Source organism: Seriola aureovittata, chromosome 2 (genome assembly GCF_021018895.1).
Source record: "Seriola aureovittata isolate HTS-2021-v1 ecotype China chromosome 2, ASM2101889v1, whole genome shotgun sequence".
In the NCBI taxonomy this organism is placed as follows: Eukaryota; Metazoa; Chordata; class Actinopteri; order Carangiformes; family Carangidae; genus Seriola; species Seriola aureovittata.
In genome coordinates, this window is record NC_079365.1 from 26685080 (window position 1) to 26710603 (window position 25524).

At 39.0% G+C, this 25524-nt stretch overlaps 1 protein-coding gene across 1 annotated transcript; it reads right to left on the reverse strand.

The window, feature by feature from the left end:
- Positions 1-22652, reverse strand: dennd6aa (DENN/MADD domain containing 6Aa). The gene is made up of 19 exons (XM_056395221.1): positions 22270-22652; positions 20432-20470; positions 20100-20142; positions 14389-14501; positions 13828-13908; positions 12569-12674; positions 12247-12326; positions 11285-11344; positions 11147-11202; positions 10093-10215; positions 9277-9372; positions 8497-8591; positions 7850-7915; positions 7477-7541; positions 7027-7116; positions 6550-6713; positions 6299-6401; positions 6134-6208; positions 1-5871 (listed from the first exon to the last, which is right to left on the reverse strand). The coding sequence occupies exons 1-19, from the start codon at positions 22498-22500 to the stop codon at positions 5740-5742; spliced, it is 1818 nt and encodes a 605-aa protein (XP_056251196.1). The 5' UTR covers positions 22501-22652; the 3' UTR covers positions 1-5739.
- Between the last annotated feature and the right edge of the window lie 2872 nt (positions 22653-25524).

Sequence of the window (25524 nt, forward strand, 5' to 3'; positions counted from 1 at the left end):
TTTAAAATTTAAGCTCTCTCTTTAATGACATATAATAACCACCATGGTCAAATTAATGTCAGCTGTTACCATCACTTCAGCAAAACAGGAAACAATTTTTGAAAATACAATCAAGTACAGTGGACTCACCAGAACCTAAAAAAAAATAATAATAAAATGCGTGAAAAATGTGCTCTGATCTTATTGTCACAGCAGCCTTTTTAAAACTTTGTCAGCAACTTTACTCAGAAGAAAAATGTATTTCATACCAACACAGAAGAGTTAGTTGGTTCAAGCAGAACAAACACAGAGCTAATGTTACCTAGTGCAAGCTAACACCAGCTAACATTAGCTAAGGGCTAAAATATTAACATATGAATCTATATTGCTCTTTATTCTTGTCTTGTTTGTATTTTTTAACATGTTTAACATTTAAAAACGTGACATGAATATGTTATGTCTTGGTTAACAGGAGATGTGCACAGAGAACTAGCTAGTAGATAAAACTAACCAAATGTTCAAAATGGCTGCTGTGTCTTTTTTGTCTTTTCTTAATTATAATAATGTATCAAGCGAAAGCAAACAATGAAAGATACAAAGGTTCAACTTAAAAATAAGGGTAACATAAGATTGTAATCAACACCTTTGCCATCGCTCACATAAACTCAAGGCCATTGTGTGGAAAGCATCAATAAAGATCAACTTATATTCATCACTTTCCTCGTATCATCATCGTTTAATCAAACTGTAGTCCTCCCGAGTGGTTGAGTGTAGTGGTTATGGCTTCAACAAAAACAAAATATATAGTGACTGTGTCATTGGAGCAAAATGTAGCTGTGCAACACAATGGCTATATGTGCTTGTGTTAGCTTATGTTGACTTTTTGAATTTGTAACGTCTTATTGTTTTTCTTCCAGACACTTGACAGAATGAATGGTCAAAGGTTTTGGCACTTGAAAGTCCTTGTTAGCACAAAATGTCGAAGGTAGCCACAAGCTAACCTAGCAGGACAACTTTGGGGCGAGTAATACCACAAAAGTTTGTTTAGATAAAAACACCAAGTTACTACCAGGACCAGGATCACTGGTATCAATACCGATATTGATACTTTTTATTGCTAAAAGCAGCTAATATGTAACGATCTATTAGCCGAGAGCATTATTAATAGGCTACTTCTGAACATGAGGTTGTTCTCTGTTAATTACATGCATGTTTAAACACAATACTTTAGTTTATTACATTTATCGATCATGTACAAAAACCTTTAATCTCATATAAAGAGATGTAATGTACCAGATTTAGCTACCAGATCATTTCCATCTGAAGTCCCTAAACGGATATCGTAAAAAAAAAAAATATTAACAACTATGTGGGGTTTTGTTTAAATGTTCCTTATTAACTTTATGCAGAAATTTGTCCATTGACACCAACACTAATAAGCAGTTGGACTTTAGCAAAATACTTATTCATTTAAACCAGTGACTGACAAATGGTGTCAATGTTAGCTGCTGTTTTCAAGGTCAGTGAAGAGAAATGCTAAAACTTTCCATTCCCATCGTGTCCGATAGCAAATAAGCTACAAATTCAAAATGTCAAAGTGTCTCAACATCATTGTAATTATTCTAAGAAAGGTAAATTAACATTATATGAAGCAATTCTTATTTATAACTCTGTATTTATCAAGACATCTGTTGTAATAACAAAATAATTATTGTACATCCTCAGGGCCAAATACACTTTACACCATTATGTACAAAACTCTTAATTCTCTACAGAGTGGAATATGAGAATAGCCCTCCATAAAAAAATTCAAAGTTGCTAAAATAAGTTGTGTTTTCTTTTAACAAATATAAAACTTACATGGTTGCCCAACAACCAGATGACACAGGTTTTTCCAACCAGCACATATTTTTTGTTATTTTTCTTTACAATTATCTGCTGAACAAAAATTTCAAAGCATTCATAAAACGTATGTTACGTGATGGCTTCAAAGAAAATGACCCAAACAACATAATCCAAAAGTGTGTCAAGAAATCCACTTTACATTTTCAAACAAGTGAAATGCAAACATCAACTAAATTCCTGTCCAGATGTGCATGACCACTAACTCCACAAAACCTGGTAGTAAGTCAGAGTAATTTACGCTATGAAAATACAAATTACCATAGTAAATAAAATTACCTGTAAAAGTGTTATTGCTGTCATTATATATGGTTTTGTCAATAGAGGTCCAGGAATGTCCATCAGGCCTAAAGAAGCTTTGAGGTGAATTATTTTCATTTCCAGGAACATAGTGATGGTTTTTTCATGTTTTACCCCTTTAAATTCAAAATGTTAAATTTAAACCTGCTGCCACGACAGATATCTTATTACAATTTTAATTAATGACAAAAATCATGGTCAAAAACAACAAAATCTTCAATCAATCCGAAACCTTGTATTCCGAAGCAAAAACAATCCACATTAATGTAAGTTCAGCACATGTTGCAGTTAAAGGGTTCAGACATGTACAACAGACCCAGCAGTGTTCGTCTCCCCTTTATGAGGAAAGAGCTTGTTGGGTTTATTGATTTGACGAGACTCACGACTTCGTTTAGATCGGCACCTTTAGTTACCACTTCTGATCTAGTTTAACAATGCATCCGTTTATTTTGCTTGCTCTGCAGAAAACACTTGAAACAGACTTCGGGGGTATTTTTTTGTCCATATCCTGAGGAGGATGGAGTTCAGTCAGAAGTGACTCATCAGCAGAATAAATTTAGTTTAGTGTCAGAAGAAAGAATAAATGTTAAGCATTGAGCAGCAGTTAAAGAAGACCTGCTCTTATTTTCTTTACAGGAACCAGTTTTTATTCGTTCAGGTTGAGACTAACTCATCGAGACTTTGGTTCTGCTCTCCGTCTAAAGGCACCGGCATCATTTTAACCCCAATCATAAAGCTACTCCGTCTGTGAGACATCAGCTGACAATGCTAGCTGTAGTGTTTTTATTTTTTATTTTTCTCTGCCCCGACCCTGATGTCGCTAGTTATTAAGTATAGAGTGAATTTTGGGACTCTCTTTTTTGACAGTATCTGTTTTCAGCTTGCCGGTTTTTTTACTTTGACGTATCTTGCCTATTTCTTGTGGAAGGCAGGACTAATGAGAAAAGCCTCAATTTGTCTTCGCAATCATAATTTATCACTAAACTGTGGAAGAACATTTCTGCCAGGGGGTAAAAAAAAAAAAAAAAAAAAGAAATAAAAAAAAATGGAATGACAAATAAAAATGTCGTCAAATCATTTGACATTTTAAGACTTTGTTAGTCAAAGTGTTTAAAGTCAGAATTTTAATACAACATCAAAATTCTAATATAAATAACTAGATAATTATGAAATAGTAATTAATCATTTTGACTGGTCTCAAATATTTTAATCATTCCAAACATTGTTTTCTTTCTGGCTTCCATACTTGACTCAATGTTCAGGACCGCAGTGCGTCGCCTCCAGTAGAAATTTGTATTTTCTATAAACTCTCAGGAGCAAACTACACAATCGTCTCATTACACTTGAAAAGATAGTCAACAACAACATTAAAATGTGATGACTGTTGCTGACTTTCTGATTTTAAGAGGAATCAGCTTGAATAAACGCCTCAGATGAGATGAGGTTTGTTAGCTCCTAACTGACTATAAGATTGATTTATTCTTTGGCAAAAAAAAATCTTTAGCAGCGAGAGCACCTTAATGTATTTATTTATTTATTTTTTTACATTTTTCTTTTTACATATTTCATTGGCATCTGTTTTCAAATTGCCCATCCAGTCACAGCGGTGAGAGACACGCTTTCTGTGAGATAATAAAATCTGTGGCCGACACACATAATGCATCAGGATTGCATAATTTATATCATTCAACATGTCGAAAGTATAATCCGGTCTTTACTGCCACTTCAGCATCACTGACCCAAACACACTGAGTGTGAGCGCAGCTTCATTTACGAATTTATGAATCTTGGTTTCAGTTTATTCAGCTGGAGTCACTGAACGAGTTTAAAAGCAGTTTCCTCCATCTGCTCTTACAAACTGACACAGCACAGAATAAAATCCTCTTTTTGAAGTTACTTTTAGACCATATTTAATTCAATTACACTATTTTTGCACCCTGGATTTATTTAATCCTTTTTTTTTTTCCTTCAAGGATGTATGGATATTTCTCAAGTGCATTTCTTGTGTTGCTGCTGCCAAGTGAAAACTTTCCACAGAGTGAGGAGTGAGGAAAGTGGTATTGCGTTGAGCTCAAGTTTTCACAGAAGTATCGAAGGGTTTTACTACAACAGCTCATCTGTGCCAGTAAAATACAACAAAGAACAGATAAAATGTTAGAAATGAGAGATATTCTTTTGTCAAAATTATCAAATAAAAGTCAAACTTTGTTTTCAAATTTTGTCTAAGTCACTATTATTTATCAAAGTTTAAAAAATGTTTTTAAAATCTCATAATAGTTCATTACTTCCTCTTAGTATCTCATAATTTTGACTTAAGTCATAAGTTTGATTTAATTCAAAATTTCCACTTGAGCGCTCACGATTTTGACTCTCTATCTCTTCACTTTGATTTACCATGAGCATTTTTGACATTTCTAACTTTTCATCTGTTCATTTTTTTTTCAGTCTTGGCAGAAACGGGCCTCCACAGTTTCACAGTCCAGCGGGCCGAAGACTTTCCTCGACCCGCGGAGGAGCTCAGAATCAGGTAGTTGAAATAAAAACAGGTTTTCACACAATAGCGACACACAACTTTTGGACTTAGTCTTCAGAAACATACAAATATAATGACAACCCGCACCAGAGACAATTCTGAATATGGATACAGGGATGTGATTTGCTCCTGGGCCCACGAGACAAGAGATGTTTACTGCATTGACAGTTATTACAGGCTCGCTGGTGCTTAATGCTGTGTGTGTTTTTATGGACAACATTTTAGTAAAATTGAATCATAAAGCACTGCTTGGCTCTGCTCGCTTCAGTTTGTTTGCATAAAGGTGTCTCTGTGTGTGTGTGTGTGTGTGTGTGTGTGTGTGTGTGTGTGTGTGTGTGAGAGAAGGGCACACTGGTCCAGTTAGCGATGAAGTGCACTTCTTTTAAAAAACTTTTTTTTTTTCTTCTTTTTAAATGGATGAAAGCTCCAGTCAGTTCTGCCTGCAGCAGTCCATCGTCAAATTAAAAAAGTAAAAATTAAAAACATCAAGAGGTAAAAATGCTGAGGGTCAAAGGTCAGCTTGGGTCATCTTCCTGCTCTTACTTCCACAGTGATGACAATCCTTCTGCACACAGGTTCACCACGGGCTCAGATGGACCTTCGTTGATGCTCAACGCTCTTATCTTTGTTTAATAATGTCTCTGTGATAAAAAAAAAAACATCCTCACATCGTTTAAACGAGGAGTTTACGACGAGCAGCTGTGGCCTGCTCCAGCTGGTCTCAATACCACCTGATCAATGAGACATGAGCGTCACGCTTGGTCCACCGAGCCACCACAGTAGCAGTTTGGTTGGGATGGGGGTGGGGTGTAAATATAACTGAATTTGGATATTTTTTGGGGGGGAAATGCAAGATGCAATGTGCTTTCAATGTTAGAGCAAACTAGGGGTCCTCGAACTGGAACCAAGGCTGAGTAAACAGGGGGCCCCTGAACCTGGGAGCCAACTGGGAGGAGGCCCCACTACCCCCCAAACTTTAAAACAAGCTCAAACTGGGGTTAGAGTTGCAGACAGAAGGTTAAAGGTCAGGGTGTGGAGGGCTTGTGGAGGATGCCCTGAAGGTCCTCTGGTAGGGCCAGGATGACGGCATCGATATGGGCCCTCAGTTTGGGAAGGGTCCCCGGACGCACCGGGAGCTGCTCCCTCTCCGCCTGACTCTGCAGCAAAGAGCATCGTGAGCCGGAGCACATTCACCAACGTTCACATTATTAGAGTCTGTGCGGGTTTCTGCAGCGTTCACTGAGCTACGTGTAAGACCTTTTTAAAACCACATGGTGGAAAACCGACAGGATGATACCATTCTTCTTTATTATATCATATTTCAGCGCTTCCCAGTAGGATTTAACAAGTAGTAGAAGTAGTATTAGCAGTATAAACTGTCGTAGTCATCGTTTGAGCCTTGGATGAGTTCGTACTTACCAGTTTATCCTTCAGCTTCAGAACCAGATCCACCGTCTCCACCTCTGTGTGCTTCTGGATCCTCTGCTGCAGATCCTACAGACGGATACAGACGGACAGAGGATAAGAGAGACAGAGAGGACACCCTGAAGTTTTCATTTCTAAAGAGAGCTTTAAACATCTCACCTCCTCACACAGCGCCTCGAGGTGCAGAGCCTCCAGTTTCTGGGTCATCTCTCGCCTCCTGTTGCGGAACCAGCCGTCAAAGTTGGGTGACTTGAGGAAATGCCTTAAGACGCAGAGAGAACCACACAGGAGTCCACATGATGCTCTGCATTGTGTGCATTTCCAGTGTGTGTGTGTGTGTGTGTGTGTGTGTGTGTGTTTGTGTGTGTGTGTGTTTGTGTGTGTGTGTGTGTGTGTGTGTGTGTGTCTACCTGTAAAGTCCTATCCAGTCTCCTTTCAGTCTGGATGTGAGCTGAGGTCCAGCTTTCTCCAGTGTCTTCATGAAGTCCTGCTGGATGAACGGTCGGAGCTGAGGAGGACTCTTCCAGGGACTGATGGACTTCTGCAGAGGCATCAGACTGGCCACGTACCGCTCCTGTAACACACAAGCGTGGTTCAGTGATCAATTCAAACCAGCAGGGCCCCAAGATAATCAATAATAAAGTATCTATCTATCTATCTATCTATCTATCTATCTATCTATCTATCTATCTATCTATCTATCTATCTATTTATCTATCAATCCATGTGACAGTGCATTAAAAACACCACTGTCCTTGTTCCTGACATATTTTATCAAAAATTGTTGTGAGTGAGACACAAACAAGACAAAATCTACACAGCACCATGTGACGATGAAACAATGAAACCATCTCGAGAGACATAGAGAGAGAATAAGAAGCTGTTACCAGTGGAATGATGAAGCTCTGTGTCAGTTCTAAGAAATAGCGTCGAAGAATTGCATTTTGGGCCGCTGAAGGTCTCTTTTGTTGAACACCCTGAGAATCAAGTAAAAAAAAAACTAAAAAAAACATCACCTTTACACTTTGTTTGTCTGGTTCTAGAGCCAGACTGAACCCGACCGAGATGATCAGTAAACTTCTGCTTATTAGAATCAGAACCAGGTTTATTGTCAAGTAGCTTTTCAACATACAAGGAATTTGCTTTGGTGTTTTGGTGCATAACAACATGGAAAACAAAGGAAGCAAAATATAAACAAAGCTGCAGGTCAGATATCTTAAATATAAATAGAAAAATTTAACAATTAGATTAAATATTTACAATAAAAAATGTGAAAAAATATTGATATATAATAAATATAAATATACGGCTGAACACGGCTGGTTATCTAGTCTTACCTTCTGAAGCTGTTTGATGATTTCTTCATCTTTGTTGAGATACGGTTTATATGCAGTGTACACACCTGCAAAACACACACACACACACACACACACACACACACACACACACACACACACACACACACACACACACACACACACACACACACACACACACACACACACACACACACACACACAAACACACACACACACACACACACACACACACACACACACACACACACCAGATAACAGAAGCTGATCTGACAGCTCCCCCTGGTGGAGAATCTGCTGCCTGTGTTCAGTCTGTGAGCAAGTTGCAGGTCTGTTCTCCACTACATAATTACACCAAAATATAAAGACACAATGAAGAGTATGAAGCATTTACCAGGTTTAGAGTCCAGAGTTTTGAGGTTTTTCAGTTTCTTCACTTTCATCTGCTTCGCCATCTCACCTGAGAAGAACGGACGGACGGAGAGAGGAAAGATCAGACGGACAATTCAGGGTTTGTACGATGTCTTACCTGACATCTGACTTACAGCTGTACAGTAATTCAACACGGGGGTGGGCAGCATACGCATATTTATATCATATATATGTTTCATTTTGGATGGTAACAGTATATAGACAGAGTAACCAGAGAGCTAGAAGCCTCTGTACACTGTAATGTAATGTAATGTAATGTAGGCAGTACACCGTTGTCTCAAATATTGTTGTTTACCGTTTCCCTTCATTCAAACTAAAAGTCCTAGACCCAACAAGGAAAAAACAAGGGCTGCCCCTGAAAAGTTGATGAGTAAATGCATCAGTTTGAAAGACTCCACGTTAACTCACATTTTGTGAGTCAAATCAAAGCGTGGCTCTAGAATAAACAAAAGTATCTGGACGTTGGCGTTGTCCACATACTTTTGGCCGTACAGTGTGAGTCTGAGGTCATTTCTGAGGCTGAAGTTACTGCTGTAGGGGACTGTGCTGTATTTTTCTTTTAATTAATACAGATTTGACTTGAAGTGGACGAGCAGCAGCATCATCTACCTGCTTGCTTCATGTCTCCGATGCGGATGATGTGCGGCCAGTGCTGAAGAGTTTTAGCAAAAAAAGGATTGGTCACTCCTAGAATGACCGATGGCCTGTAGAGAGAGAACAGAGAGACGGATCACAGGTGACTACAACATTTAACTAAGGCAAACACAGACAAATCTCTAAGAAGAAGGACTCGGGTTCAAACAGCAAACCTCCAACCTGAAGAGTCCCTGAGCAGGACGCTGAATTCTTGCTACCTTTAACCTTTCAGTAGGTGGAGAACAATAACGGGTGGAGAGATCGAGTGTGTCGCCATAGCCTCATGGTCTCAAGGCAGTGACAGCGTCATTGCATGTTACACACAGTCCCATAAGAATAATGTGTAGGACACACTTCAAAACACCTGTGCCTGTTGTTTTCCATCGAAGCCTGCACATGTCAACACTCTGGAAAATCAGCAATCCAATCACAGACTAGATCAAAACATCCCAACAACTTCTTCTGCCCGCAGAGAGCATCCAGTGCAGGCAGGAAGTACAGGTGTCAGATGACAAATCACTGCCAAACACAGACAGTGTGTGTTGAACGCTGAAGCTCTTAGAGATCAGACTTAAAACAAGCTCAAAAACCCAGGACCAGCAGGAATCGCACAAGTACAGAGACACTCTCCCCTCCTCTTGACCATGGCTGAAGTGCTGCTAAGCAACTGAGCAACTAAGCAAAGCAGATGGGAAGTCAGTGCCTTGCTCAAGGGCAACACGGTAGCTGCTGTGCTGGTTCATCTTTACTCACGGAGCCTGCGTCCTGGTGGTGTACTCCTTGAATTCACTGTCGTGGATGGTGAAGTACGGCCGGAAGTCACTGCAGTAACGTAGAGGAGAGATGCAGCTGCAGACAGAGAGAGAGAGAGAGAGAGAGAGAGAGAGATATTAATGTTTGAAGCCTGATCCACTCTCATGTGGCTGCATGACCCTCCGATGAGCAGAAAGACCTTGACACAGCATTTCTAAATCCTTCAAAGTCCCTCGCAAATTATTTTAATCACCCCGTTTGTTTGCTGTAGGACTTTCATCTCCTTCCAGTACAAACCAACCAACGCTACAGGATGACTGGACAAGGAGCAGCTCGAGCTTCACAGCCAGTCACAGCACAGTCAATGACACTGAGAGTGAACATGTATATGTAAGAGAGAAGGACTGGGAGAGGCCACAACAATATGAACTTGATCCAACTAAACATCGGATGCCTCTTAAATCAATGTATTTGTAAGTGAAACCTAAACATTTTAAATAGGATAATACAATTAATGTCGTCACTGAAAGAAAAAATAAAACACATTTCATATCACATATGTATTTATATAACTAGTCTGTGTGATTCATTCACATCCTTTACAACTGAATTCAAGGTGTGAAATTATGTATTAAAGACATATTTCTAGACATTCTCAGTCTTTTCCAGAATTTAAAGAGAGATTCAGATTACATCTTCACTTATTTTAAAATTTACTTTAAATATGCTGCAAAATGTCAAGTTGTGAAATACAGGTTGACCTAATTATTCTGTTCCTTCTGGCACAACGACCTGTCCCTAACCCCTCCGACTCACCTGACCAGTGCCAGCACAGTATCTGATGACTCTGCCGGTGACGGCGCCATCACGACAAGTGCCTCCCCCAGCAACACCAACTCCCACAGCATCTGGATGTGGAAGAAGACCGGGTAGAAACACCTGGAGAGAGAAGATGAATATGTAGAGTTCAGAATGTGTGTATAAGACAGTTTCCTTTCCTGCCAAAAAAGGGTTTTCAAAGGTTATTTGTACATATATATTCTCATCTCCTTGAGTTGATTTTTTACAAAGTATAGAAATGACCTGAAACACACGAGTGAGTGGAAGGTAGAAAACACCTTCAACAGTACGTTAATGTTAAGACATTCACAGACTAGGGCTAAAACATTTGGTCCTTTACAAAGCCAAAGCACACGACACTGACAGAACAAATACTTGTTTAAAATGCATTTTTTGTGTTTTGCTGAATGTCCTTTTTGGACCGGGGAGCATCTGCAGGCAAAACAAACTGATGAGGAGAGTTTCCTTATTCATCATTACTGGACCGTTCCACACATTTGAACAAGCAGGTGTTTTTCTGTTTCCAAATACTCCTGACAGGGTCAAACTGCTCTGGTAGTTCGCTTTATGCTGCTCATGTTTTTATCTGGTTTTATTCCTGTCTTTTTGTTCAGGCTCTTGAGGAGGTGCCCGTGATCAAGGACAAAATAACCACACGGACCTGAACGTGAGCAGGAGGTGGTTATTCTTCTTCTTTTGGACAGAATACAGAATATGCAAATTAGCACAACAGGGTGACAGCACTACAGCAAGAACCAGTAAGACTGACCTTTTTAAAATTTCCATGACTATTCATGATGGTCACACTGACCCTGTGGGTGAGGAATACTGCAAAGAAGCTTGGGCTTTATTTTGTCCCATCACTAGTTTTGGCAGATAATCGTTTGGAGGGAAGGTTTTGTTCTCCTGGTGTCACCAGGTAAAACCGTCCTGCCAGTACCACGTCACACCTGAACAGCAGGTTGCGACAGGATATGACACATGCGTGTGTATTGTGGAGAAGGGCAACACCATGACCTGCAAGTCTCACCTAAAGAGGTCGACTTCATGGATGGTTGGGAGCACGATGGACACCAGACTGTCACTCTGAAAAACAAACACACTCCTATCAAACAAAAGAGCTTCCTTTTGTGTGTGTACGCATGTGTGTGATGTTGTGTGTCATCACCTGGGCGGACTGGACCAGCTGTGAAGTTCCTGGTTTGTCGTAGCAGGTCGGGATTCGAACCTGCAGCAGCACACAGATTCAACACAGTCACAGTTCAGATGCTCGTCACAAACCAGATGAACACTGACAAGATTTCTCCTGCTTCTGTCTGCACTTCAGAGTATCAACTCCACACTGCTTCTGTTTGCTTTAATCAGAGATCGGATGGTCGTGTACGTGTCATAGTTGTTTTTGAATCGATGCGTCTTCGCACACGGACAGAACATGATTAGGGAAATAAAACAGCTCCTCAGTCACAGTACTTTTTCAGTTTTAGATTCAGCAGTATCTCACAATAATTCATGAATCATTCATTTACACCTTTACTGTTGTTAGCAGGTGACTGAACCTCCACAACCCTCCACACTTACTCAATTACAGTACTTAAGTACAAATCTGAGCGACTTGTACTTTCTGTTTTCTGCTACTTTATACTCCCACTCCACTACATCTGTGAGAAATACTTTACTTTAAACTGTACAGTATTTATTTAAGAGTTGTAGCACCCTTCCTGTCCAGTTAAACTGAACCCAGTGGTTGGTGCCTTTATCCCTACACCAGCAGGGTGCTCCACAATCCGTAATCTTCATATCATTAATAACATATCTTCATATTCACTGCCTGTTTTCTTGAAACTCTTCAAACATTAATAGAGCAATTTTATTAACAGTTTTTTAATTGGTGGGATTATGAACTGCACTGAAGTGCTCCTGTGACGTGGTGGTCTGTATGTTAGTGTCACAGCTGTCGCAGTAGGATTCTGTCTGTTATCATTCACAGTGTATAGGTGAGCAAACTAGTTCTCCCTCTGGTGATTAACAAAGTTATTTAACTAACACACACAGACAGTTTGTACTTTGACACCCGACTGCACTGAATCCTCTGACCCTTGCCTGTAACTGTGCATGTGTGTGCGAGTTTACCTTTATGACCACGCCCATAATAGGCAGCGTCAGGATTCGTCCGGGGTGGGGTGTCGGCCAGCGGTCTATGTCATTACAAGCTGTCAATCAAATACACAAACAAGAGCGATCTGAATCAGCATCCACTTTATACTGATTAAAACTAAATGTCTGTTTGTGCATAAACTGTTAAAGATGCCACCTGAAAGACAGGTGGCATCTTATAACTCCAGCACAGATAGGTACATAAAGACAGGAAGGAGACAGACAGACAGGTAGAGACCAAGAGACAGACAGGTAGAGACAAAAAGACAGACAGGTAGAGACAGATAATCGGACTGACCGGCTTCCAGACAGGGCTCCTGTTTCTCAAAGTATTCTGGAGCCATGATCTTCAACAGCGAGTGGAAGAAGGTCACATAGGGCAGTTTACTGATCAGGACCAGAGACTGGTCGAGAGACAGAGAGAGAAATCTGTATTCACAACACTGTCATATGAAAAGACATCAGTATTCCCTGTTAAAGCTGAGTGCTGAACTGCTCTGTTCATGTCAGCCTGACAGATTTGATCATTAGAAACATACTGTCACTGGAGCTGCAACTAATTATCATTTTCCTTGTGACTAACTCTTTATCTCTGTTTCAGTTATTTAATTAATTGTTTGGTCTGTGAGACACAGTTTCCCAGAGCTCAAGGTGACAAGATTCAATGTGAATATCAAATGCATAAAAAAGATAGATTCTAAATAATAATATAATTTGTACAAGCAGATATTTAAATATAGTACAAAATAGCAGATACATAATATTGCACAGTTGTTATATGTTAATTATTGCACATGTGAGTTTGTCAGTTTTTGCTGGACGACCCTCAGATCTCAAACATATTCTGTTTACAATGAAGAAAAGCAGCAAATTCTCACTGCTGAGCAGCTGGAACCAGAAAATGTTTGGCATCTTTACTTGATAACTTACTTAATAAATTAAATAACGCAATACATATAATTGATTATCATATATTTTCAAATAGTGGCTTTTATGCGCCTCAGCAGCAGAGAGAGCTAGACCTTTTATTTCCTATTGTCCCTGTTCCCCAGTTAATTCAAACTCAACACTTCCTCCATGTTCACCTGTTGTCTTGATAAAGTCAGTATAAACATACATCAGTACAACAAGAGTTATGTCATACTCACACTCTGCTCCTTTCACTTTCTCTTCCCCAACAACTGTTTCCTCTTCATTAATGATTTTTTATTCTAAGTCTTTGAGCAACTCAATCTGTAAATCTCACCTTTTCCCATCAGTTCTCAATGTGAAAAATCTGAAGGAACCATTTCATTAAAAACAGCTGAACAGTGATAGAAAAAACTAATTTGTTCTAATTAACTAATAAGTTAATCAGTGAGATGGTACCGTGATTTGTATGACATGACTTGGTCGTGCTGATGAAATTATCACTCTACAAATGCACTTTATACTGAATTTTACCAGGTGAGCGAATACACACTAATACAGTGTATTAGTGTGTATTAGTACTCATATTCAGTAGTATTTCAGAAACAATGAAGCTGAACTGCAGTGACCCTGCAGCCTGACACTGACCTTCTGGAAGTATCCTCTCTTCAGAGATTTGTCTCGCACCTGACGGAAGTACACATAACCGTAGTAATGTCCCTGTTCCCTCTGCAACACACACACACACACACACGCACACACACACGCGCACACACACACGCACACACACACGCACGCACGCACACACACACACACACAGACAGAGAGAGAGAGAGAGAGAGAATCAGAATTGAGTTTTATATCACTAAAGCAGACAATCCAGATGTGGGTCATCAAGCAGGTTCAACCATGGGCCAGTTTTTTCCATCAGTGTTCAATGAGGGAGGCAACTTGGTTTCACAGGCGTGGTGAGATGCGTAAGAATATTTTATGTTTGAGTATTTGATTTCTCTTAAGAAGAAAACAGGAAATTGATGTTTTAGGATTGTATCCGAGGGCAGATTTCCCCTTCAGTTAGTTCGCTGGTGCCAAGAGCAGCTTATGTTCCTGTAAAACTCTTTTGGATACAAAAAATGTGTGTGTGTGTGCGTGTGCGTGTGCGTGTGTGTGTGTGTGTGTGTGTGTGTGTGTGTGTGTGTCTTTCCCAACCTTCAGACAGGGTGGTGCGTCTCGGTCGGTGGTCTCCAGGAAGCAGCCGAGCGATGACTTCCTGTTGGAACCCTGACGGAAGCGGAAGCAAAACTGGGTGTCGCCAAGGCAACCTGGAAACACAGGAGTGATGATGTGGTTACCATGGAAACACTGCCAGGTTTAATCCTTTTGTTGAAACCGACAGGAACAATAGGCGTTCAACAGACTCATAAACAAAAATGAATAGTTGTTGTTGTTAGAAGTTGTTCTAGGAAGCAGGTTTCGTGAAAACTAAACCTCCGTTACTGTGGTAACGTATTCTGTGAAGCTAACCTGCTCTTCAACGAACCCAGAGTTGCGCCTGAAAATAATTGTAGTAGTTTACATGTAGTTTAAAAATGAGTCTTTGAATAAAAGCTTAATGCAGTCTTAACTACTTTTCAGTTACTCTGTTTAAATGTACTGCATGTTGAAATACATTAAATGCTGTTGAGCAAGATTTTTAAACATTTTCTGCTGCCTGTGGTGGTCCGGCTGAATAAATATATCTAATAATTAACATGTAACATACACTAGGATTCCAGCGCTTTATCCTAAATTAAGGAAATTCAAGTCTGATAGGAAGTCTGATAAATGCTGAACAAGTGAATTACACTGAATAAAATGTGAGTGTTAAATTATTGACTCTGTTTCCATTCCAAAACCACTGGATTAAAATGGAGGCTCTGCTCTTTATTTATCTGTTGCCATGGTGAGTAGTCTCCGAGCTCCATTGATGATGGATTTTTTTTTCATTCACCAGGCATGCACTGAGAGCTGACTGAACTAACTCTGATCAGCTGAGTTTCCCATCTCAGTCAACTCTGAGTGAAGGGTTCGGTTCAGAGTTTGTTAGTCCTGCTTTCTGGAACAGGCCCCCAGTTTTACTCAAATCACACCATGTCATGAATCTTTCATAGAGTTAAAGGGTCAATACGCACAATGTGAATAGTTCACTAAAGCATAATAACCAATAAATACCAGAGCCAACTAAAGCCTAAACTCTTTACAGCCTCTTCTCCCTTTAAGTAGAAAGGGCCACAACCAAACTTTGATGCTCGTGTTTGCTGGTTTACCATATGGACTGCTTCTTAGGTAATGGAACATTTTATATCAGCTGTCCATGATCTAATCTTTTATAAACTTTCTATAATCTATCCTTTACCTATATACTTCTTTTTGCAGTATTCAAAGGCTACGAGCTCTGTAAACCACATCAATAACAACTGCCACTCAAATAACTTTTACTGCTACTCAACATGCTCCACATGCAAAAGTCTAACTGTAGAAAATGTGTATTTCAAAAAAAGGGCATGTCATGTCAAGTGGCTCTTCAGTGTCTTCCTGGTGTCCTCCGAAGTTTTGGATAAACAGGAAGAGGAAACAGGGAAAAAAGCGGAAATAGGAAGTACACGATGAGTCATCGGCCGGCCTTTAACCTCCTCGTGACCTCCGCACATACTTCAGCAGAGACGCAAGAGGAGAGCGGAGCGGGCGAGAAGAGAAAATGAGGTAATGGTAATCAGAGTTCAGGACAAGACACAAACACTTCACACTCAGAATGCAAGTTGTGTGTGTGTGCGCGCGTCTCACTTCATTCATAGGACACAAACACACACATATACACACACACACACACTTCAAGCACTCAGCCAAGACTCCATGACATCATGCAGTTGTGTTGCGTTTGAGACCACCCAGTACGAAACAGGACATCAGCAGCTGAGCCACAATTCTCGTTCTCAGTCTGGACTGACGTAACAGGCTCCGGATTCTCTTCTTTTTATCAGTGTTTTTGTTTCTATTTACCTTAATCAGAGTATGTGAGACGCTGGATCTGAGCCTGTGACCCTGGCACTGTCTCATTAGCAAAAAAGAACAAATCACAATCAGTGAAATTTAGTTTCTCACAGATGGAAAAGGAGCTATGGCCTTATTTTCATCAATCACAAGATGTCTGATGTGTTAATAAAGTGCCTGAGGGGCTGGAAGATTAATCTTATCATTTTCATGACGACAAATTTTGTACTTTTGAATTATAGCAATTTCAATATTGCACTATTGTTTTCATTTTGGACTAATCAGCAGATTATATTCCTGTTTAATTGATCCATCAATTGTCCTATAAAATGTCAGAAATGTCACAGAGACACACTCAAAATTTGGTTTCAATTTAGACGGCACTATAAATTTGTAGCTGCATCTTCCTCGGGTCCTCTAAATAATAACCATTTATTTCCTCCGTCACTTTCCGACTCGACATTTTCAGTGTGGCATGACAATGGTATTACACAATTCAAAGATTTATATGTAGATGGTGTCTTTGATAATTTTGCCAATTTGTCATCTCGCTATGAACTCCCTGTTACTCATCTGTTTTCGCTATTTTCAGACTCGCAATTTTGTTAGTAACTGTTTCCCTAATTTCCCCTCTTTACCCCCAGAACACCAGTGGGAATCCATGCTAACATTTATTCCTCATCACAGAGGTATCATTTCAAAGTTGTATGATATTATCTTGGCTTTTAGCACCCACTCAAATGTTAAACTTAGGTGCACATGGGAGGGGGAACTGGGAATACAAATACATGAGGAGACCTGGGAACAGGCCATACAGAGGGTACGATCTACCACCTCGTGTTCGTCTTGGACTTATTCAATTTAAGGTCTTGTACAGGGCACACTTCTCTAAGTGTAGACTATCTGAATTGTATCCAGAAGTGGAAGATAAATGTGATAAATGCCATTGGCTCCCCTTGTCACCTTAGCCACATGTTTTTTCTCTGTCCTGATTTGAAAGGTTTCTGGGCAGGTTATTTTTCTATTATGTCCACTGTTCTTGGGGTAAATATTCATCCTATCCTCTGATTGCCATATTTGGGATTCCTGACCCCTCACTTGCATTTAACTCTACACAAAAGGATATTATAGCTTTCACATCCTTACTAGCAAGACGTTTATGATTGCTGCATTGGAAGTCTGCTAAATATCCGTCTTTTTCTCGGTGGCTTAAAGATGTCATGTACAGTCAATTTTTTTCACAAATGGCAACCCTTTATTTCCTATTTCACTAATTTAGAGGTACTACCTGATTGAATGTGTGCATGTTAATGTTGTATCTTTATATATTACATGAATGACGAATAGTATGTGTGGTGGTCGTGATGAGCCAGGTACGGGCGTGGGTGGGGGGTGGTTCACTGTTTATTACATGGCACTCTGTAAATTAATGTAATTATTTTCTGTGTTTTTGTTTTGTTTTGTTCTGTATATGTGACTGTATACATATGTGTGTGTAAAAAAGAAAAGGCAAATTGTATTTCTGAAATTGAAAGTATTGTATTGTAGCTTTTTTATAAAAATATTTGAAAAAAAAAAAAAAAGAAATGTCACAGAGCCCACAGTGATTTCTTCAGTTATCTTGTTTTAAACACTCAGTTTACTATCATGACGTCTCACACAAAAGTAGCAACAAAAGTTCACACATGAGAAGCTCAATTGTTGCCAATTTGTTTTCTATCAATCGACTAATTGATTAATCAACTACCTTTTTCAGCAGTTTGCATTTTGCTTTTTGAATACCTGCCAGTGCCTGGTCTCATTTAAAACTGCATTAGTAGATTTCTTTCTAAAGAGACAGAAAAGACTCAAAGAGCTGGTGAAAACACAGGGCTGGTTCATCGATACAAGTAAATACAATACAGTCTTTTACATTTGATCCTCACTGCGCGCAGCTTTAAATATCTGTAGAGTAGAAGCATGTCTTATTGATTATGTTCAAGTGCAGCATAACTGTAGTGTTTTGTTACAAATGTTACAAAAGATGTTTTATGTCATCTGGGCTGTGACCATTTTAAGACTAATTTTTAATTTTTAATTCTATTTCCGTCCCTGGTTTGGTCGTATCTCTCCATCTAAAACCGGTGGTACATCTCCTCCACTCTCCATCTGATGTAAAAAGCCTCAGACTAAAGGTGAGAGTCAGCACTTTCACATCACACTCACTGTTTCATTTGAAAACCTGCGTGCTGCAATGCAGAGACAACATGCCTCATCATGTGTCAGTAGTACTACTTTCTGAATTCTCAAAGTGGATTAAAGGCAAATGATGCCAACTCTGATCAAGATGTGAGACTGAAGTACGGGAGACACTGAGAGCTACAGTGTAATATCTCTCGCTCTCTGACACACACCTACAGTATATATATATATATATATATATAGAGCAGCCCTGTAAGCATTTTGTTCTAATCCTGTCTTCATCCTGAGAGCAGCAGGTTCATCAGCTTCACCGCCTGCTGAGTCACAGTCAACAAAAAAACACACACCTGCGGGCAGACACACGCACTTGATTCACACACTCAATTCCAGAGAGGTCTATGCATGAGTGCGCGTGCAAATCAATTCATACCCCTGTTTATCATCAGCCTAGTGTTACACTAATTAAAGTGTCTAAAAATAGTTGCGCTAGCTCATTTTTTCTGGGCTCGTTTCTTTTGGCAACATAACAACAAAAAACAATTTTCAAAATGGTCCCTGATTGTAACTGCTGGGCAGAACAATTATAGTCAGACAAAACTTAAACAACAATCAGTCAACAGAGGGCCAAAGTCAAAACAAAGCTTCCAGATTGTGTTCCAGAAAGGAGAAAACCTAATTCAGAATCACTATGGCAATAGTAATATTACAATTTATTTTTAAAAATCCAGCCCTAGAGGCCTACACACCTATACACCTACACACCTACACACCTACACACCTACACACCTACACACCTACACACCACACACCTACACACCTACACACCTACACACCCAAGGCCGTCAAAGGGTTAAAAGTGACCAGCATGACAGTCTGAAACCACCTTTTTGATGATGGGGTTGGGTCTGTTTTTGTAACTTTCTGAGACTGACAAACACATCCACATGAAAGTCATTGGCCTTTTGTGTGGAGGTGTGAAAGTAGGCAGGGTTTGAACTTCTGTCTCCTGCTCTTATTCTTAATTCTTCTCACAACTACTTCTTGTGACTGTTTATATGAACACTAGAGTGCAACACCATGTGTGCCTTTGAGGAGAGACTGCCTGAGAGAGCGCATCATTATCCCTATTTGTATAATTCATTGCATCTCACCCCTCTGTGACAGCAGGTTCAAATGTTCAGTTTTTTACAAAAACTGTTTTAAAGCAGTGTCGACTTTATGCTCATTTTGGAGGATGTAGTTTGTGGTTCTGTTTAACTGTGATGTGTTATACTGCGAGTTGTTTCTAAAACCAACAATCCAACATTCACACCCACCTCACACTGTGACTGGCCAAGAGAGTGGAGGTGAGAAAGTAAGCAAGGATTTATCTTCTCTCTGTAGTTTTTTTCATTCTTTACACAATTATTTCTGTCCCCGTCTGTTCTGAACATCTGAGTGCAAAACTATGAATGCCATCCAGGAGAGACTGTCTGAAAACTTTATCTCCATATCTAACAATTAAGGCATCTCACCCTTTCTACGGCAGCTGGTTTTTCACTGCACTATCGAGCATGGCCGATCAGAAAAATCTTAAAAACTTGATCAACATGGTCAGACAACACGATGTCTTCTCAAGCATAACCCGGCCCTTAATCTGACACATCGCCAGGTTCTGCTGCATTCAAAGATGTCAGACAAAAGTTTAAAAGGCTGAAACACGAACTCACCTGAGTTTGAGTCCGGAAAGGAAAGGTAGCAGATGCTTGTTTTCTGAAAGAAAACAGGAACAAGATTATATTTTTTTGTTTTTATTCTCTTTATAATGTCATTTTAGGTTGATTCAGTTAATCCACACACCCAACACTGACACACAACAAACAGCAAACAGCAGGAGATCAATGATCTTCATTACAATGACCAAACATGACAATTTTTTTTGGAATAATCTACCAAACTCTCCCACTTTTACAGCTCAGGACTCACAGGATTTAGTGAACTTGTCCATCAAAATGTGATTATATACAGAATATAAATATCTTAAAAAGTCAGTTTGACTCACCTCTTTCTCTGACAGTTTGGAATGATGAGGATAAATGACCTGGAAGAAAAAGGAAGAGAGTTTAGCGCACAGCAGGAGCTCATCCAGCTCTTTTTCAAACATCTTTACCAACATTTATGTGTCTCTTCAATCACAATCACTGAATCTATTACTGTCTGTAAATCCTATCCGTCATTTTATTGCACTTGATAATGTTAGAGTTTGCAGTCCCTGTACTACAACAGGCCAAATGTTTAAACTTTGTGATATCTTCTTAAAACTTGTTAATTAATTACTTATACCTGAAACCTATTTGTCAGTAAAACAGGAAAGTACAGTATAGATGTTGGTCAAGACAGATGGCTGCCAACCCTGAGTCCGGTTCTGCTCAATGTTTCCGCCTCTTAAAAAGGAAGTTTTTCCTTACTGTCGCCTCTTGGTAGGAATTGTTGAATCTCTGTAAATAATATCATATAGAGAAGGTCTAGACCTGATCTATTTGAAAAGCGCTTTGAGATAACTTCTGTTGTGAATTAGTGCTATACAAATAAAATTGACTCGACTTGATATAAACCGATTTTAAGTGATAAGTGCACTGTATATTTTAGCAACAATTATTTATTTATATAATATCTACAGAGAGTTATTAACGGATATGTGTCTGTGGCACAGAATACTGAAAACTGTCATTTGTGGTCTTTATTCATTAATCTGATTATTAATATAAATGGTTTAAATCAACATTTTGCCAATTTCAGACTGTATTATATGGAAGAAATATATAGTATTTAGTCAACATGGAGCATTGAGAACTTTGGCTTCTTTTGTTAAATGAAAAAGAGTCTTGTAGAAAAACATGTTTATATTCCTCTAATAAAGGTCCTAAAAATATCATTTCTGACACCAGTATCAAATAGCCATTTTGACCATGGCAATAATTGTAATGGAATTTGGAATAACAACAAATCAACAAATTAGTTGATCGTCAGATAAAGGAATGGCAGAAGTCATGCTTTTTAAATGTTTCCTGTTTTCTTACTCTGGTATGATTGTAACCTGAATATCTATGAACTGCTGAACTAGTCTAACAAAGCCGCATATTTGTAATTGTCCCAATGGGATCTGGGTACTTGTGATGGATAATTTTTTTGAATTCTGTGCTATTTTATAGAGGTAACAATTAATCAGTTTATCAAAACAACTATCAGTGGATTAATCAATAATGAAAGTAATAGTAAAATGACAAATCGCTGTATAGGACCTTCTTAAACACATGCATTGCATTGCATTGTAACCAAAACTTGCTAACAGGTTGCTGATTAATGTCTGTATCCAAAACTCATGTGAGGACAACAGGTGTTTGCTCTGTTACCCTTGGTGGCTCCAGTGGGATTTAAACCCTCAAAACCAGAGGCGCTGTGTTCAACTCCCACAGTTTAAGGCCTGAAAAAGTTTAATATGTGCATGTCTGAGGATGAGTTTCAGCAAAATGCCTCCATGTGAAGTAGAGGTATGGGTGATGATGAGGCTGCTGTTGCAGACTAACTCGAGCGAAGGAAAAACACACACACTTCATCTTGGCTACAAAAAAACATCATCAGGTCATGAACTCGCTATCCTGTTAAAAGTAAAAAGTGATATAATTCTATCACTCTGCTGTTATTGTTGTATTTGTATGTAAACATGCCAGCACTATTCGACCAAAGAATAATCAGTCAAACAGCTTCATGGAGAGGTTTGTGGTGGTCCAGTCCAGGAAATAGTCTGAGCCGTGGATAACTGCTAACTTAGACATTTTAGCCACAGTGCAAAGGAGTTGTACATGACCCAGCTGTCCCCGGCGGCTACTTCTGCCTCACCTCCACCGCCTGTCCCAGCTCCAAGTCGAAGCCGACCACACAGATGCAGTGCAGCCAGGCGGAGAAGCGGTCCCACGGTAGGAGGAGAGCCTCCTCCGGCTCTTCGTCGCCTCCAGGCCCGGGGGGCAGCGTTATCTCCTCGGCCGGGGAGATGCTACTAGCGTCCTGGTCGTCCAGATCCTCCGGCTCTTCGACCTGCTCCCCAAGCTCCTCCGGGCCTTGCAGAGCCATGCCGACGGCCCGACACGGACAATAACGCGCTCCGGGTTAACGGTTAACTGTTTTATAAATAAGTTTACAATTATTTCTAGTTAGTGTCCCCTTTGGTAACAACAACAGTAGCAGCGGTACAGACAGTAGCCACTCTGCTAGCAATTAGCATAGCAACAGGAGCGTACGTACGTCGTGATGATGAACATGGAACGTCATCACGTAAGAACGTCCTTAGCACCGTTGTATTTAGGTGAAAATAGACCTCCGTAGCCTAAGACAGACTGAGGAAAAGTTTTAAAGTGATAAAAAAAAATAATAAAGAAAGAAAATACTCATGGGAAGTTAAAATTGTGATATACTTAGTCGCATTGTTTACTTTTACTGTACTTACTAATTAATATATAGGCAACTAAGTCAAACGTTTGACTTAGGTTAAAAATTATGAGTAAAAATTTTCTACTCTCAAATTAACATTATGAGACTACACATCAAAATGTTGACACTTTCATTCAAAATTATAGCAACCATAATTTTGACTTATTTAAACAAGATACTGACATATGAAGCCATAATGTTTAGAATTGTGAGATATTTAAGTAGTTTCGAGCTAGTAAATCAAAATGTTGGCTTTCCTGATAAAAAATAATGAGATATATAGTCAAAATGTTGAGATTGTAGATTTGGCTTTCTTGATCAAAATTATTAGGTACATAGTGCTGGTTTTAAGATAGTAGCCAAAAGCTTAAGTCAAAATTCAAAAATTTGCAAAACATGCGCCTGCTATATGCTGAGTGAATGACAATTTTGACTTCTTAAGTAAAAATTTATCTGCTTTGCTCAATCCCCATCCAGTGAAGAAGCCTGTGAGATACAGTTGAGAGCACTGAAAAGAGGTAGTAGGTTGACCTTTATTTAAAATTTTTTTCTTCTGTTTTGTCTTGTTTTGGTCCAACTACATTTCATCAGAACTATAAACAACGATTAGAAAGAAATCGCAAAACTTTTAAGTGAAGTTAAAATATATTTATCGTAAAGTAACCTTGTGTTTCGTCACAGACTGTTTGGGCCCAAATACTTGTAATTTTCAAAGTTATTCATATTTGCACCTGCTTCTGGAAGCAACATCAGTCCATCCTGCTGGATCTGTTCCCCTTCACATCCTGAACTCCGGGTAAAACTCACATCACTGAGGGAATTACTTATTCAGCCCGACTCTGAGTTTGAGTCAGGAGCAAGGCAGTAAATCAGCTTGATCTAAATCCTTTAATAGCTCCATCACTGAGAAAGCAGATGGATTTAACAGAGTGGGGGTGCTCACAGATGGAAGGGGGACACCCACTGTTCGCCCAAGTTGTGACACAAATCCATCTAACTACAGGTAAGCAGATAGAAGAGAAACAATGCTTTCATCGTCTGAGTGCACAAATCAATCAGATCTGTTTACCATAAATGTAACAATAGTATGCAAAATGACTAATACTGTATTAGAATAATATAATACTAAATATAATGCTAACTACTACTAAACTGATTCCATACATTATCTTTGGATGTTTATAGTTTTTGTTGTTTTTTATACCCTGGTCCTATGAGATAAACAGTATTTAATTATAGAAGAAATGATACAAATGACAGTAATATTTTACATAGAGTAAAAACACATATATAAATAAAATATTTTGTGCAGAAATAATCACATACTAAACAGATAAACAACCAAATTGATGAACAAATGAGAATTAGATCATATCACATGATCTTCAGCTGGAGTTTCACAGTTGTCTAATTAGCTTTAATGTGGAAATTAATTAGTTGCAGCTGAAAAAAGTCAGACTTGCCCCTTAATAGTTAAAATAAATAATAGATCAAATAAAGTATTCAATAAGACATAACTGGTTTTTGCATCATTAAACTTTAAAATGCAAAATATCTTTATTGCTGAACTAATAAAATTAATGATGCACTCAAAAGTAATGTTACAAAGTGTTTCACGTGAAGCTGAGATAAATAGCAACAGTAAGATCAGCAAACAAAATAACATTGAACAAACCGCAGCATTTATAAAATGACTGAAAAGTGTTAACAGGGTCAAACTGGGCTAAGAAGCTAAACACAGTAAGATGCTGTTAAATCTCAAATAATAGTCAGACTGTTAATGCAGTGACAGCTGGTCCCTAGTTGAATCTGCAGGAGGGCTGGGCAAGACTGCAGGGACTAGCACCAAGATCTACCATGACCATGACCATGACCATGACCTGGACTATAGGTTACAGTAAAGTTGGGAGACTTTCTGATTCTGGAACAAAGACAACCAACATATCATAACACTGTACAGGTCTGGTGTAGTTTACAGCTCGGTGGTTGATGTTGACAGTCTGTGTTAGTCCCTTAGTCCTTGTCTTGTCCTACACTCTGGTATATTTGGAACAGACTGATAATCCTGAAATGAATCCCGCATCAACCTTCAGGTTTCTCAGACCTGCCAAGACCTCTAGCAGGACTACACACATTTATATACAAACATTTCGGTTTTCATAGTAAGTGTTGTGTTATGGGACTAAATAAAATGGTGATTATTTGCCAGTGAGTTTGAGTTAAAAATCAAATACATTGTATGATTTGTACAAATGTACAGGTGTAAATACTACTATAAAAACTTTATTTATTTTTAAAGCTATATTTACCTAATCTAATGAGATCCAGTCTCATCTAAACTATGTGATCAGTTTTCCAAATGGGGGCGCTATAGCAACCATCTGAGACTTAAAACTCCATTTTGTGAAAAACCTTTAACATAAGGGTCAATTCTTTCAAATGTAGCTATCGATCAATGTATAATAAAACTTGAAGATAACTTTTTATCCCTTCCACAGTTTAATAGATTGGTCACAGTTCAGCTATTTAAGGCCACAATCCTTATTTTTTATTCATTTCAAAATCTTACCACATATTTTTGGATTGTTCAGCCACCTGATAGGCACAAAGGCTGAGAACACTTTGCATAGACAGACAAAACTGCGAACACTGACTTTAAATTATGAA

Coding starts and splice junctions, on each gene's coding strand:
- dennd6aa (XM_056395221.1), bottom strand. CDS start 22,500: ATGGCTCTGCAAGGCCCGGAGGAGCTTGGGGAGCAGGTCGAAGAGCCG. Junction 9,373..10,092: donor ACTGTGCTGGCACTGGTCAG/GTGAGTCGGAGG, acceptor CTCTGTCTGCAG/CTGCATCTCTCCTCTACGTT. Junction 7,542..7,849: donor AACTCTGGACTCTAAACCTG/GTAAATGCTTCA, acceptor TGTGTTTTGCAG/GTGTGTACACTGCATATAAA.